This window comes from Charadrius vociferus, unplaced genomic scaffold (genome assembly GCF_000708025.1).
Source record: "Charadrius vociferus isolate BGI_N301 unplaced genomic scaffold, ASM70802v2 scaffold32, whole genome shotgun sequence".
In the NCBI taxonomy this organism is placed as follows: Eukaryota; Metazoa; Chordata; class Aves; order Charadriiformes; family Charadriidae; genus Charadrius; species Charadrius vociferus.
Genome location: NW_009647856.1, coordinates 7,023,682 through 7,038,966, shown reverse-complemented (window position 1 = coordinate 7,038,966; position 15,285 = coordinate 7,023,682). Strand labels below are relative to the sequence as shown.

At 36.6% G+C, this 15,285-nt stretch overlaps 1 protein-coding gene across 1 annotated transcript in view; it reads right to left on the bottom strand.

Annotated features, from left to right (window-relative positions):
* UPF2 (UPF2 regulator of nonsense transcripts homolog (yeast)) overlaps window positions 1-14,444 on the bottom strand; it is a 52,678-nt gene extending 38,234 nt beyond the window's left edge. The window contains exons 1-5 of the mRNA XM_009882947.1: window positions 14,080-14,444; window positions 12,278-13,057; window positions 7,769-7,929; window positions 6,557-6,754; window positions 4,562-4,711 (exon numbers count right to left, since the gene is read on the bottom strand). Of these exons, the coding sequence (XP_009881249.1) occupies window positions 4,562-4,711; window positions 6,557-6,754; window positions 7,769-7,929; window positions 12,278-13,057; window positions 14,080-14,441 (1,651 nt within the window). The 5' untranslated portion in view covers window positions 14,442-14,444. The remainder of the gene's footprint in view (window positions 1-4,561; window positions 4,712-6,556; window positions 6,755-7,768; window positions 7,930-12,277; window positions 13,058-14,079) is intronic.
* Between the last annotated feature and the right edge of the window lie 841 nt (window positions 14,445-15,285).

Below are 15,285 nucleotides of genomic sequence, written 5' to 3'. Positions count from 1 at the left end.
ATGCATCTTCCCATTTGTGTATTTACAGCCACACCTTCCTGTCTCCTCTTGATGTTCTTTTATCTTCCTCTTTTTCCCTTACAGCAACTAGTTGTCTCACCTGTCTTCTATTCAACCTGACTAAACGATCTTGAAATAAATTTAAAAAAAAAAAAGTCTTTGACAATTCAGTCACTTTTCAGGACAATCTTTCAAGAGGCCCTGCTATCACGTTAAAATTCAATAGTTCCCAAACATATCTCCTTTCACTGGCCCTCTCCTTCACTGAAGGGCTACAGATACCTAGAAATACAATGGGAGAGTATTTATTTCTCATCACAGTATGTGGATCCTTTCTAAGTGGAAAGGCTCTTTTGTAGTACCCAAAGCAAGTTTATGACTTAAGATAGAAAATGAAGAATTTTACAGTAAGAGGAAATGAAATGGTTCGGGCTTCCTTCTCCAAGGCAAATAACAACTCTAAGCATGCAATTCATGCAAAAAATGAGTTCATTTCTTGCTTTTCACTTTGATCCTCTTGAGTTCCAGTCTTTCAGCATCACCACATTTTAAAACTGCACTACCTCTTTTTAAAAATTCACAAGTAGTAATGCATAATAATTATGGTTAGACTATTTGTAATAGTCTATCTGGGTGCAGATAATAATGCACTAAGATCACTGTAGAGAGTGAAAGAAAAATTGTTTCTTCTTTTTAAACACCTTTATATTTAACCAAAACCACATGCAATCCTACAATTTTCAGGAAGAAAGTATAAGATGACCCTAAGGACTTAATGAAGCTGTCTTCCTGTAATGACTGGTGACTAGTCTTCAACTTCAATAATAATAGTTATTTGCCTTCCCCTCTCCCAATACACGTACTTTGAGAAACGCCTGCCTCCCTTATTGTTAACATCTTTTTTCAATTTTTACAAAACTTAGAGGCCTCTACCCTAAAAATTCCACTCTGCCTGAAAGCTTCAGTCCACTTTGTAAAGTATCACCCAGACAGTGGAAATAACAAAAGTGTTTTTGTAATTCTAGTAGCTATTCCTCTGTGACATGAGCTTCTGTAATGAATTTGATCATGCAGGAGCCCTCACGTTCAGATGCTACAAACCAATACTGTGAGTAAATTGCTGGCTGGGTTCCCGTCTCTGCACAAGACTTAGGCATAAGCATGAAGTTAAACATGTTGTTGAATCAAAGCCTCATTGAGGAATGCATTCGGAATCTAGTCTCACAAGTCATCCAAGTCCAAAAAACATTTCTTAAAGAGTATTTTTTTTTTTTTTTAATTCTTCCTCTTCTGATAGGAACTTCGCTAGCTCTCTAAACAGTATAGCAAAATTAAAAGGGTTGATTCAATACTGATGTTCTATGTATCACCTCTGCTGCTGACCAACCTTACAAAAACTGGTGCTAGATATATATTAACATGAAAGTCCTCCTGCTCCCAGTACCCTTGATGGCTTCCACCCTGGCCAATCCTTACTTAACATCTTTGTCTCCATTCACACAGCTTCATTTTTAACATTTTATCTTCTCTTTTAAAAACAACCTCAAAACTCACTTCTTTCAGCATGTTTTCCGTCACTATTTTCAGCTCCGGTGCTATCTGCTCCCTCTCTCTTCCCTGAGCATATTGAAAATAAGAAAATTAAGATTCACTCAAAGTTAACACAATAGAGAAACAAAATGAATTACCTGAATTCCTGGTAAACAAACCTCTTCAACTAACTGCATCAACTTTGCTTTACATGTCATATCTTAAACTTAGCTGACTATAGACAGCAACCTTTAGGAAAAAAAGCGCAGAAACAGGCACTGCGATGCTGTGAAGGATGCTACACCAGGGCAGACTTGCTTTAAAAATGCACAAGGTACTGCCTTGTCTCCCTCATAATTGAACAGTGGAGAAAAGACTGAAGAGAAGTGACAGAAGAAGATGCAGAAGTAACAGAAGATAGGCAGTACCCACTGTCTGACTGGACTGTCTACCCTATTTATCCTATTTCCCCCCCCTCTATAATTTACTTATTCCCTCTGCCAGTGAAATCCACACCCCCAGATTATCACAATAACTGAAGCTACTTTTCTCTCTTTGTCTTGGACCTTACATCTAAGACGCTGCTATAGCTCACGCATCCTCTTTTTATACCAAAGGCCCATCTCAACCTAGGAATACTGGTTTATGTTTGTAATAGTGTCATAATATAGTGGTTTCATTCTTTGCTGCCTTTGTACAAAATATTAATACTAGCTTACCTCAAGTACAGATAAACAAAAAAAATCAGTGCATATGAAGAAAAGTTAAAGCTATACTTTGCAGCTGAAGGACACCTAATTTTTCTAATTTCAAACCGAAGTGAATTTCACTTAAGAGAAAGGCTGAAAAAAAAAATCTTTGACAAAGGTATAGAATTCCAAAAGACACTAAGTTTCTACATTTTTCACAAAAAATAAAAAGCTTCGTGATTGTCTTTGCTTGTTAGTTTCTTAAAAGCCTACGCTGTGAGCCAAATGATGTTACCTTCACAAGGTAGAAAGTAAAAAGCTTTCTTTAAGGGTCTGTTCTGACACATTTTAGATTAACCTTTCATATGGGAGTATGTTTAATGCTCAGTCAATAGCCAGTTTAAAAACAGTAACTAGTATTTATGGCTAGTATTTCATATTATGACAAAATATGCATCACCTTCCTTTTACAATCAAAAGCATGATCGTCAATCGCTTCTGTGCTACTGTACATACTCAAACTGGCATTGCCTCCCAGTGAGCCATACAGAGACTATACAGAGACTGCATCTTCTATTTCTGATCTCATCTCTTGTCATTCCTCTCTCACTTCTACAGGATCTCACTCTCATGTTATTTGGCTTTGTATTTGGAATAATCTTCATCCTCGTATCAAGTCAAGAATCCCCTCAAAGAAAAGAAAAGAAGGAAATACCCATGTTCCTTTAGATGTATATTGACGAAGTATTTTTGGCCTACCTAGCAGGCTATGACCAATCCAGAATGAACTGCTCTTTTTCCTTTAGATTCCAAGAGAACCTCCCTTATAGTTAGCTGGAACCATGCTCTTCACTGTTTCATTTGAGATGTCTGACTAGAGGGTAACAACTCACTAAAGGTGAATGTTCTACAATTAAAACTTAACATCTTAACCAGCTTAATGACCTGATGACTATTCAGAGTAGAATGTAAATGGAACAGAAAATTTATTCCAAGGAGGGTATGGCTTTTTCCAACCTGTCTGGGTAAAGAAAGGAAAAACCAAAGTATTATATAGTATAAAGTATATATAATAGAAGTATTATATAGAATTATCCCAACCGTTTTCCTTTCAGAAGGAGTCTGAAACAGTCTGACTCTGGAGTTGTCCAATTTCTTTGAATTCGTGAGGTGTCACAGACCAGCATAGTCCCAAGCTCAATTTCAGCTCAACTAACTTTAGGTACACAAGAGAGTCACTCAATTTACAGATCCATATGCCATAACCCACTCCTATTTTCAGCTGAAAGAGAGTGGTACTTTGAGCAGTTTTTCAAGCTACTCAACGCCCAAACCCACAGCCCCATGTATCAGCTGGGTTGGATAAACCTATGCTTTAGACACCGATACACAGGCTTTACCAGGGCCTGAACTTTTTTGCTTTGATGTGAACTCCACGGCTTGAAGTTTTGGCTTTAACTTCTTAGCTTTTAAAGCCCAATGCAGTTTCAAGCAAGGGGATGATTAGATTAGAAATTCACTAGATCAGGTAGGATTTTCACTTTAAAGCCACAGAATCTCCAGACAGTGGACTCCAGAGGCCATTTTTTTTCCCCGCGCATTCTAGACACAGAACAATTTTCCTGCTTCAGAAATGAAAGAATAGAATCTGCACTGGTCCTTGGAAATCCAAAGCAGCAAAAACGGTGTGTCTTACAAACTGGGCTCAAAGAAAACACCTCACTTGCTCCTCTATGAATTTGGTTCAACACCTGATCTTGCTTTTCCCAGTATTCAGTACCACTGAAAGAAAAACTTGTAACTCATAGGAAATTTTTTTAAGAAACATTTTGCTGCTAATTCCCCTAGTAAAACTAACACAGCTAGATTTTCACAGGTGCCCTTTGCAGCCTTTTACACATAATAAGAGGTTAGAATTCTTAAATCCTGCTATGTAAAGCCATAACATCAAAAGAAAAGTTTTTGATGATGAGAAGAAAGGCAGAGCTGAATCTTAGATTTCAACAGAAGATAAAACCAGAAAATACTTATGCACTGAAGTCTACATCACATTTCTAGTCACATTTCAGACAACTGCCTTCACATCTGATTAATTTATAAGCTATATGAAGGAATCAGTAACTTTCACTACATAAACCTCCATATAATACTTCTCACTTGTATCTGAATGCCTTGTGTTATGAATGCATTTTGACGATAATCCTAACAGTTTCTAGCTACTAAAGTTTCATAAATAAATATTGTTTTCCCTGAAGTCACTCTATTTACTGACTAAAAACCATTACGCTCAAAAAAAAAAAATCAGGAAGGAACACAGAATTCCTAAAACCAATTCTTTTTACCTTGCTCATCAAGAAGCTTTTTTGTAAGATCTTCTGCCTCATCTCCACAGTCTAACTCCAGAGGATCATCATTAATATCCAGGTTCTCCAGCTCCAACTCCAAATCCTCACTCCCAGGTGCTTCCTTATTATCTTTGGCATCTTTAGAATCTATTTAGAAGTTAAGCAGAAATATTAAATTATTAAATACACGCAGTCATGATTAGAATACAAGAAGACTCGCATTGCTAAACCTACGTCTCTTTAGTGCCTTAGTCTCATTAAAAGGAAATGGGGAAAAGAATATCTACTTTTTGAGACTATACTGTCTCATCTGTTAGATCTCAGTGATTTGGTATCCTTCATATAGATTTACCCATACACCTGAAAGCTGCAAACATTTACCTACATTAGGGGCCTTCTAAGGATTGCCAACAATTTTTAGTGCTTTGGTTTGTTCTGAACTATACCTGCGTGTCTTCACAGGATGACATGCATACATTCAAACAGAAGAAGATACTCAGAATGTAGCAATCTAAGCCGTAAAGTGCTTAAAATGGATTGCCAGGGCATCACATGGAAAGTGCAAGCAAAAAAACCTGGCATACTGGGAAGGTCAGGTAGAAAAACAGTATCCTCCAAAACCCCAGTAAATGAATATCACAAACATTATTCACAAAGAGCCAGATTCAAAGGTACATATTCTAATTTAACATTTGCACTACGTATTCTTCATAGCTCAAGTGATAACAAAACTGACAAAGCAAGGAAAGAGAGTTTTACAAAGACCAAGAAAGCAAAAAGCAGAACAGGAGGAAGATACTGAAGAAGTAATATGTTATATAGAAGGTCAAATAAAAATCGTACTTTCCTTGAAAACAAATAATCTATGCATCTTTAAATGAAGATTCAGAAAGGAATAGCTAATATTTTTCTCTAACACCAACACTGGTCCAGCACAGAGCATTTTTCCAAGAGATTACTATCTACAACGTTTTGCTATTCTTTTAGGCCTCCAAGCCTCATTTGCAGACTGTGCTTCATAAAAAAAGTAATTTTCAAGGCAAATAGGCTTTTTAAAATACTCAAATTTTTCAAGAAGTGTGACAAAACAGTGCATGCATCATGTGAAAATCGCACACTCACAAAACAGGCAACCTGTTTGGAATCCCTGACAAAATTAGTCTGGAATGGACCTTGGTAAGGTCTCTAGTTCAACATCTGCTCAAAGTGGATTAGCCCTCCATTCAGACCATATTTCTCAGGGACTTTTTCCAGTTGTCTTAAAAAAAATCTCAATACAGAGATTCCAGGATCCCTCAGCAAGCTGTTCCAACATCTAATTATCCTCACAGGGAAATTTCAGAATTTAAAAATCAGGAAGGGGGTCATGAGTTATAAAGCTGAGTATTAATGGAATTTCAACACTGACATACTGAGTGCGTATTACTAGAAAATCATATAGCCTGTGTCTTTGTTGCCATATCTTCAATGCCAAAACACTTATCCAAAAATGCACCTTCTGTTATACTTTGAGCCAGTGATGGTGAATGTCATTTTTATCCCATTGTAACTAAAGCCCAACAATGCTGGGTTGTGATCCTAAGGCTGCATCAGAAGCGAGGAACCACCCAGGCCTTTTAATCTACTGGAATTTTATACCGAGACAGTTAGCTACCATTAACAATTTAGTGGAAAAAACAGAATTAACATCTTTTAAAGAAAGTAAATTTTTAGGTTTGTCACAGAGAAGTTAATATTTACTCACATTAGTTAATCACCGATTATTTTAAATTTAAAATTCTATCAATATTAAAATGCATTTACTTTTTTTCCTTAAATACCACATCCAGATATAAACCCTACCCCACATACTTTCTTTCCTAAAAATTCATCCAAACCGGCGTATTGTCCTCATAACCACAAATTATTTCACTGAAGATTCATTACTTCCATCAAATTTGCATACCTGTTGGACAAGATATGTTAAAAAAAATACTCATCTAAGTGTTCTACCTCTTGATTCATCTTTGCTGGAATCCTTGTTTTGGGAACATTTTTCATTATCTTTAAACAAAATTGCTGGCACAAAAGCCTTTAAGTCGATGAGGTTCTCATAGAAGTTTCTAGCATCTTCATCTTCCCAGATACCTCCCTCCAGGTCATATTCGCCAGGCTTTCCTGGTGTGAAAATATCAATACCAGGTCCATGTTCTGCAAAAATAGTCAAACCGTAAGAAAGTTACTTACACAAATTTCTCACCTTCTAAAAGGAGGCACCTTTAAAGATTAAGAAAAATACTTTTACAAACATGTTCACCTATTTATTACTACCCCTGTTTTCGCTAAATATTGCGATGCATAATTTAAAGTGCTTTTAACAACCCAATCTTTATATTAGAGATATCAATAAATGTAAATTTAGCATTGATAGAATACAGTATCAGAGCGAAAGCCAAATCAAGTAAAATCAAGGAACACGTTATGTGGTATTAGAAAGGAAAGCTGTAACAGACTTTAACTACATTAGTATAAAAAGCAATTGCTTTAAGCATGATGGACTGTACCCCACTGTATCTTAAGAACAGAAGTTTAAAAAGAACAATTTTAAATTTAGAGGTGTTCAAGAAATGTAGTCTTTTTAAGCTCAAGATCACTTCAGACAAAAGATACACTCATGATTTCATCACCTCTAAATCTAAAATTTGAGATTCATTAAGGCGTTGAATAGCTCTGCCAGTAAAATCCTGTACTCCTTCTCAGGAGGTCGGAGAGCCACCTAGTGACTTACCTGGCTCAACAATATGGTTCTGCTCATAACATCATGACCCAAAATATAATTCAAACTCATTTTTTAACAACATCAGTTTTTAAAACTCTAACATATACAGTTCTTAAATACTAAAAAAATGTATTACATTAAATGGAAAGGATTAGGTTAAAAATAATTTTAATTTTCCATTTATTCCTATATTACCTGAAACAAATCTAAGGAGGTATTACTTAAGTTACTGTAACTACACAGCATATACAATAGTTACAGTTACATTTTAGGTTTAATTACTTTAATAAAAAACTATGTATTATTCATTTGTTGATACCCTTAAGAGGGAAAGCCTAAATAAAAAGAAATCAATGGACAGAACACATCAGTAAGAGGGTTTGGTTAGCCTTCCCACCACATCCAAGCCAAGCCCAGTATCCTGTTTGCTTTAGAAGACGGCCTACCCTCAGGTGTTGGTTTCTCTTGAGGAAGGTCAGGCATATTTTCATCCAAAAGATCTGCTAGAGATTGGGAATTTGCCAACAGCTTCTGATACGACATTGCAAATTCCTCATATTGCTTGTGTCGATCTTCACTGAGCTCTCCCTTAGAGTGAAGAATGCGCCTGCAAAAATCAACGTTACAGTAAGATGGCCTTTTTTCTTAAAATGTATTTGAGCTATGCTGAACCACTACCAACTTTTCTGAGCAAAGCTAACCTTCTCTCTTTAAGGGAACTATAAGAATTCTAGTTTAGACCACAATAGCAAAAATTTGAGTAATGCTGGTTTTTTCCAAAGAACCATACTGAATTACCAATTTCAGTATCATTGAGGGTAGTACAGTTACAGAAGCTCTAACTTCAATATCCAAAGAGAAAGGCTAATTTTTTTGCCATGATTATCCTGTAACAGTCCTGCACTATGAAAAGACTTCTGTAGTAAATTAAAGCATTCAAATGGGTAAAAGTATTGTTACAGATGGAAAACAACATTTCCATGTTGTTCAAATAATTAAACATGCAATCATTGCCAGGAGACTCAAAAAACGTTGCACGTTAAGACCAGCCCATTAATTTTCAACCCTCCCCCCCCCAAGTTATTTCAAATCTACCAGTCCAAATTAAGAACAGTTAGATTTGTTTTCTCACTTGCTTTTTGTTTTCTTTTATAAAACTATCCACACTTATTTTAAATTCTCATTTTTAAAACTGATATCTGTTGTCAAAAGCAACTTGCACTTGAAGGAACATAACCACTGCTTATAAGTACATAGTAAAGCAGTTTCAGGATTATGTGCAAAAGAGTACAACTCTATTTTCTTACCAAACTACAATTATGGCCATCTTGGATTTCAGACAAAAAAAATATCAAGAACTTTCAGTACTTTGAACCAAATATACAGAACAAGGCAATCTCTGCTAGTACAAAGCTTGGCACAGAAGACGGATGAAAGACTGTCATCCTTGATTTTGGGTTAACTAAGAATAAGCTGGTTGCTCATTAGCAATGGTCTGCTTTGTCCTCAACTAGGGCTCCTGAGAAGTGCATTTTCCCATCCATGGCGTGATCCACTCTTCATGAACAGTTCTTATATGGATGAGGCACAGTCAGTTGTTTACCAGCAAGGGACACAGTGCGTTGGCTGAGCTGTTTGGGGGTCTACTACAGCAAAGGTACAAATGGGCTCAGATCAATCAAGGACTTTCAAAGGGAAGCTGACAGAATAAGCTTGTCTATGAAGTTTCCAGTAGCTTGAATAATGCTATTAACATTGGACTAACTAGCTGTAACCACTGACAATTCACCCTGCACTGAGATAAAAGCATCAGAAGATAATATTTGAAATAAAGCATGGATGTCTTAATTCCTAAAGCAGGTTGCATCATTACATTATTAGGCTTTTATTAAGCAGTAAGTATACAATCACATTCTTGCCAAAAGATCCAAACATTTTGTGGCATAAAAATTCTAAGATAGTTTAAGCAATGTAAGTTGAGGGATAACAATCTTGCCTATTTTCAGTTCCAGATTAACAAAAGCCATCTTTGTACACAACACATTCACAGAGCGAGCAACAAAATTCTTATCTGCTCAGAACCAAAACTTGACACAGATGTCTTGCTAGAGGGCAACAAGCAGTAAGGCTAGCAAAAGTTATATTTCTTGACCCTCTTACAAAAACACACCTATATAACAGGTACTACCCGCTCCTAATGGTAAAGCAGGAAAAATTAACAATTTATATAACTACAGACAATTTCTAAAGTGTAATAGTTCAGTTTGGATTCAGGAAACATGTTAAATGCCAATTCATAGCCTTTCCATGGAGACAGCTATCCATTAGGTACGTATTTTCAGTTTAAAATATACCTCATGGACACGAGCACTGAAACTCTGTGCTATTATTAAAAAAAACCCAAAACCAAACCAAACAGTAAAGCACTGTAAGAGTACAAGAGTTTCAGTTCTCAGTTTTAGTTCCCAAAAGACAAGTGTTAACAAATTCAAGCGAGCTAAAGCATACTAAGGAAACTTTTAAAGCACAATTCATTTTTGCATACAATTAGAAGTACAGCATAGAGTACTTATCTTACTTTATATCTCTTCAGAATTTCACTAAATGCCATAATGCAAGTTCAGCAGATCTTTAAAACATCCTTAATTTAGACAAAGGAAGTTTCTTTCTTATCTAACACTCTTTTTTGAAAACTCACCCTAGAATCTGGGAATCAAGTTGTTCCTTTCCAATGAAACAGCCTGCACAGATTTTGCTGTGCAACCAAATGACCATCAGGTCCCACTGTCAAAGTGTAACTCAAGGTAGTTTTCCTAATTATGCACCTGCAGAAACCCTCATGTCTAATCATGCTTTAATTTTACCTAAACGATTTATCAGGTAACACAATATTAAAGCTCTGTTAAGGTTAGCATATTAATTTTCAAGTAACTTAACCAATCTGTACAGCTTGAGTTACTTCACAGTCACTGTCCTGATACAGGTAAATTCAAGAGGTATTCACTTGACAAACCGTAACCTAAACGTACGACACTGTTGATGCACAAGAGGTAACAGTTCGCTCCCTGTTCACTTCACCAGTTCTGGAATAACAGTGGGAATAAAAGCTGTTGCTATCACCAAAGTAGATCAGGTTTCAAATATACAGAGGACTGTTTTTTCCAATGGGATTATTCCTTAAAAAAAACCCAAAAACAAACAAACACCAAAAACCTCCCAACCACAAACTAACAAAAAAACCAATAACACATCACCACAATCACTTTTCAGGAATCCACAATTTAGGGTGATTTCTATAACTTTCACAGACTGCTTGCCAGGCAAGTTTCTGTCTTCAACCTCACACCCTGCACATCCATAGCAGGCAAATGCCAAGCATCTCTCTTGTTACAGATATGTTGTAAGCAAATAAAACTAGGCAGGAAAGTTTTTTGATATCTTGTATCTTTAACAAAACTTATTCCCCAACTTTTATTAAGCAGCTAAAATAAACATCTCAAAGTTCAGACAGAAATAATAGAATTATCTTCATCAGTGATAAACTATACTTCCTCACATTCCTTCCCCAAACCAAAGTTTTGCACTGATTTTCATAGGGTAATTCAGATAAGGTGCATAAAGGGTCTCTAGTCTGAGTTACTCAAAGTAGGTTCAACGATGAGATCGGACCAGGCTGCTCGGGGCTCTATCCAGTCATTTTTACCCAGTTGTGCGAGTAAACATTAAAGTGTATTTCCCTCTCCCAGATCACTTACGCTCTTTCTTCTTCATAGTTTCTTAACACTCCCCACATCTCTTGCAAGTTTTGTTAACTTTATTTCCCATCATGCAGACTTTATAACACTCACTCATTGAAATCCCACCCAGAATCAATTATAATTGTGAAAGTTTATATTCATTAACTCAAAAAAAAAAAAAAACCAAACCCAAAATCCAAACAACTACTAAGTCAATAACACACTTTAAAGTAATCAGGTAGTGTAGAAATGATGGTAGCTCAGAAGTTTGTTTATGGTCCCGTGAAATACACTGCTTAGCTGACCAAGTCTGGATAGGACTGCAACAGAATACCCATCAGCACAAAGGATCCAAGTTTAAAGTCTTGGTTTGGGAACATCAAATTTCAATGTATCACAAGCATACATTTGGCTCTGGACTGATGTTCAGCCTTTTACTTGAAGCCTGCATCTGCACTCTGTAACACGTTCATTCTGTCTGCCTGGAATGCTTCCAAAAGAATTTAAGAATGACCATATTTTAAGACCGGCAGTTGGGTTTAGGCTGGCTTCAATAATGACAATTCAGGATGCTTTAAAGAAAAGCAAATAATTATTAAACAATGTGATCACGGTAGAAATTAAATTATTCAGATCTTAAAGTTGTGTATATTCATACCCTTCAATATTAGTATTTCATACAGACATTTAGGAGAACTTGAATCAAATTGTCTATACCCTCCAACATTTTAATATATAAAATTTGTCCACTTTAAAGTGTAAGGGATACCTTGTTAATCTAACCTAATTTTTCCTCCGTACTGGTACACTAAACAAAAAAAACAAACCCCAAGCCAAAGCCATTGTGGCATATGCTCTGTTAGATACGTGTGGGTGGAAAGGGAGAAGTCAGATTGTGCCAACTGGAAAAGTACAGTACCAGCTGGAAAAGAAACATTACTCTCAAGCTGCCAAGGGAGCATCACCAAACTAATAGAGTTAAGAGAAGCAAAACTAAAGGTCAACCTCCATCTTCTTTAAAGATACTCAAAGAGTCTGTTTGGTTTTTGGTTTTAAGTATTCAAAGCAAATTTAGAACTTTTTAAGATATACAGCAGAATACACTTACCTTCTACACCCCACTAACAGACTTTGTTTACAAGTACTGCAACAAATTAAGGCATTTCATCAATAGACTATTTTTTTCTGCATAAATAAAAAGCAACATTCAAGTGTCACCTGTTTTGTCTTTCAATATTTTGTAGCTCCCTGTGGTCCCTTTTCAGGTGTTTGGTCAAAGACGTAAAGTATTCCTTTAACAAATTCTGGAAGGGCTGTTGTTTCTCCGGGCTAATTATCTCACTAGGAGGAAAGCTCAAGTTAAACTTCTCTGCAACAGTTTTTACTTTCCTTGGTACCAAACCAGCAATGTCATCTCCACAGTGCCGACAAAAGCTGATAACCACAGAAACGTGAGTGTGGGATTCTCGATCAGCGTTAATAATATTTTTAAGCTGCTCATAGATTAAAGACAGACCTTCCTTGTCAGTGAAAATACCAACTATTGTCAATTCTGCAATGAAACGCAAATCAGTTCTTAACTTGGTAATGTTAGGAGTCTTCTCTTCCTTCCTTGCTTCAAAATGTTTTTTCCAAGCCTGAAGTAACGAAGGAGCAAAATCAGCATAGCGTTGGTGAAAGAGGGAACACAAGTGCACAGCGCAGTTCACATCTGATATTTTCAGTTTGGCTTCCACAATAGAAGCTACTGCTTCTGCAATGTATTTGCTTAAATTCAGGCTATTAAAGTCATGGGACAAGGAGTCCCTTTGTTGTTCTGTAATGGTTTTTAGCTTTTTGACAAAAGCTGTGTTCTTCTTCAGACTGGAATCCAGTCTGCTGAAGAAGTTTTCCTCGGGGCGATTGTCTGGTGCATTCTGGTTTTTGCTGCGAAGCTCTTTTCTTGCTTGATGGCGCTCCCAAGCCTCCTGATGGAGCTGATGCGCTTCTTCTTTTTCTCTAAGAGAAATAAAAATTACTCATTTTCATTACAGAACCTTACTTTCAGATTAACAGTCCAAAGAAAAAGAAAAGTCATAGTTGGAAACCCTTCAGTAGTTCTAAACACAATTTCCCCTTAATACTCTGTACTTTTAAGTATTTAACAAGTTAATCCTAGAAAGCTAAAGTATCAGCTTCATAAATCACTGTTTAATTTTTTGCTGCAAAAGCCATCTACTACTTGTTAAAAAGCTGAATTTCTCAAATATTCCTACGCAGAACATATTAATCCCAACAGACTTAGAAAATATAAAATATAAAACTCCATTTACTCCAGAGACAGCTGAAGTGCTTACAGAAGAGTACAACAACCTTTCAACAGGTTACTGTTACTACACAGTTAAGGGAAATCTTTTCTTCCCAGACTACTGAAATTACACAGAAAATTTTAAATAGGTGAAATTCACCTGTTCCAGCTAGAATTTCGCTATGACACTGCCTCAGTCTTAGAAAGTGACATATTTCAAACACAAGAATGTCTGGAATCTTGGCTTTATCAGTCTAAAGACTCTATCTTCAATACTGTAGTACCTTTTGATAACATGGTAAGAAACAGTGTCTGGGTAGTACCACACATTAAACTGCCAGGTTACATTCTGTGTTTGCCATCCAGGCAGATTAGCTCCTGTTATGGTCTGTGGACCTCTTAAGAGCTTGTATTACCAATTTTATGACTAACACTTCTCCATCTTAGAAGAAACCATGCTTCTTTATTCAATCATATTTGTGCACTACAAGGTCATCATGTGGAGAACACTATCACAAACCCATATAGAGACTAAAGTAACAAAGGTTAGAGGTGAAAACTCAAAACTACATGGAAGTCACAAAGCATGCTCAGCTAGCCACGTAAAGTTTATAACACTACATACAACTTATAATAAAGTAACTCAATCAGTTCATCTTTTATAATTCTGCCCATAACCCTGAAAGCAGAACTACAGCATTTGACACAATTAAACCATTAAAAGACAACTTACTTCAGTTGAGCAGCAGCTTCTTCTTGTTTCTTTTTCTCTTCCTCCTCTTGTTTCTTTTTCTCCTCTTCTTCAAGTTTCTTTTTTTCTTCCTCTTCTTTCTTCTTTTGCTCTTCTTCTGCCTTTACTTTATCCTCTTCTTTCTTCTTCCGCTCCTTGTCTTCTTTTTTTCTTTTATCCTCTTCCAGTTTTTTCTTTTTATCTTCAGGAACCTTTAAAGTCTCTCTCTTCATGCCAACCTTGAGATCTTCTTTTGGCTTCTCCCTGGTGCTCACTGGTCGCCTTTCACTAAATTCTTTTTCTTTATTATTTAACAGAGATTCTTTTTCCTCCATATTTGCTGGCTTTTTGCGCTCAGCTGGCATTGTGTTACCCCGGCAAGCCTGCAGAATCACAGAAAAATAAGTAATTTTAACTTGTTGATATATAAAGTCACTTTCACAGCCCACCCTTACTCACTCAGTTCTTAACTAGGTAAGATAATTCACAAATGCCTGACTCATCAGAATAAAATAAAGGCTTAAGGTAAGTTTTCTTGAACTAAGGAATGGACCTAACAACAGGTAAAAACTAATAATTTTTTTATAGTGTTATACTGCAAAGTTGTCTTTAGCATGAAAATGAATAAAAATATTTGATTCATCAGCATGCATCTGCGCCACACTGACCTTTCTACACATCTCCTAAGAATACTCCCCTTTCCACTACCTCTACTTAGGATCACAGAATAATGCAGGTTAGATGGGACCGCAAGGGGTTCAACCTCCTGCTCAAAGCAGGGTCAACTATGAGGTCAGACAAGATTCCTCTAGGCTCCAGTCTTGAGAACTGCCAAGGAAGGAGACCACACCACCTCTCCAGCCAACCTGCTTCAATGCCTGACTGTCCTCATTGCTAAAAGGCGTCATCTTGTTCCCCTCTTTCTTCACCTCTCCCAACATTCCCCCAGTCATCTCAAGCACAATTCCTTATAACAAAAGTACCTGCTGGAAAAGCGTCCTGTGCTAAGATGTGTGTACAAACCTCCCTGCCAGCAGAACAAATGGAAACCATAGAAGAAAGGCTACAATTATAGCAAGAGTTAACAAAGGCTCCAATTTGTATCTCCTTCTACTCAACCCATGTTTTTCTGGGGACTCATAGGAGCTTTAGCATCTTTAGGTTTTCTAACCCTCTGAGCTTTATTTTAGTTTAGCTAAGGATCCAAAA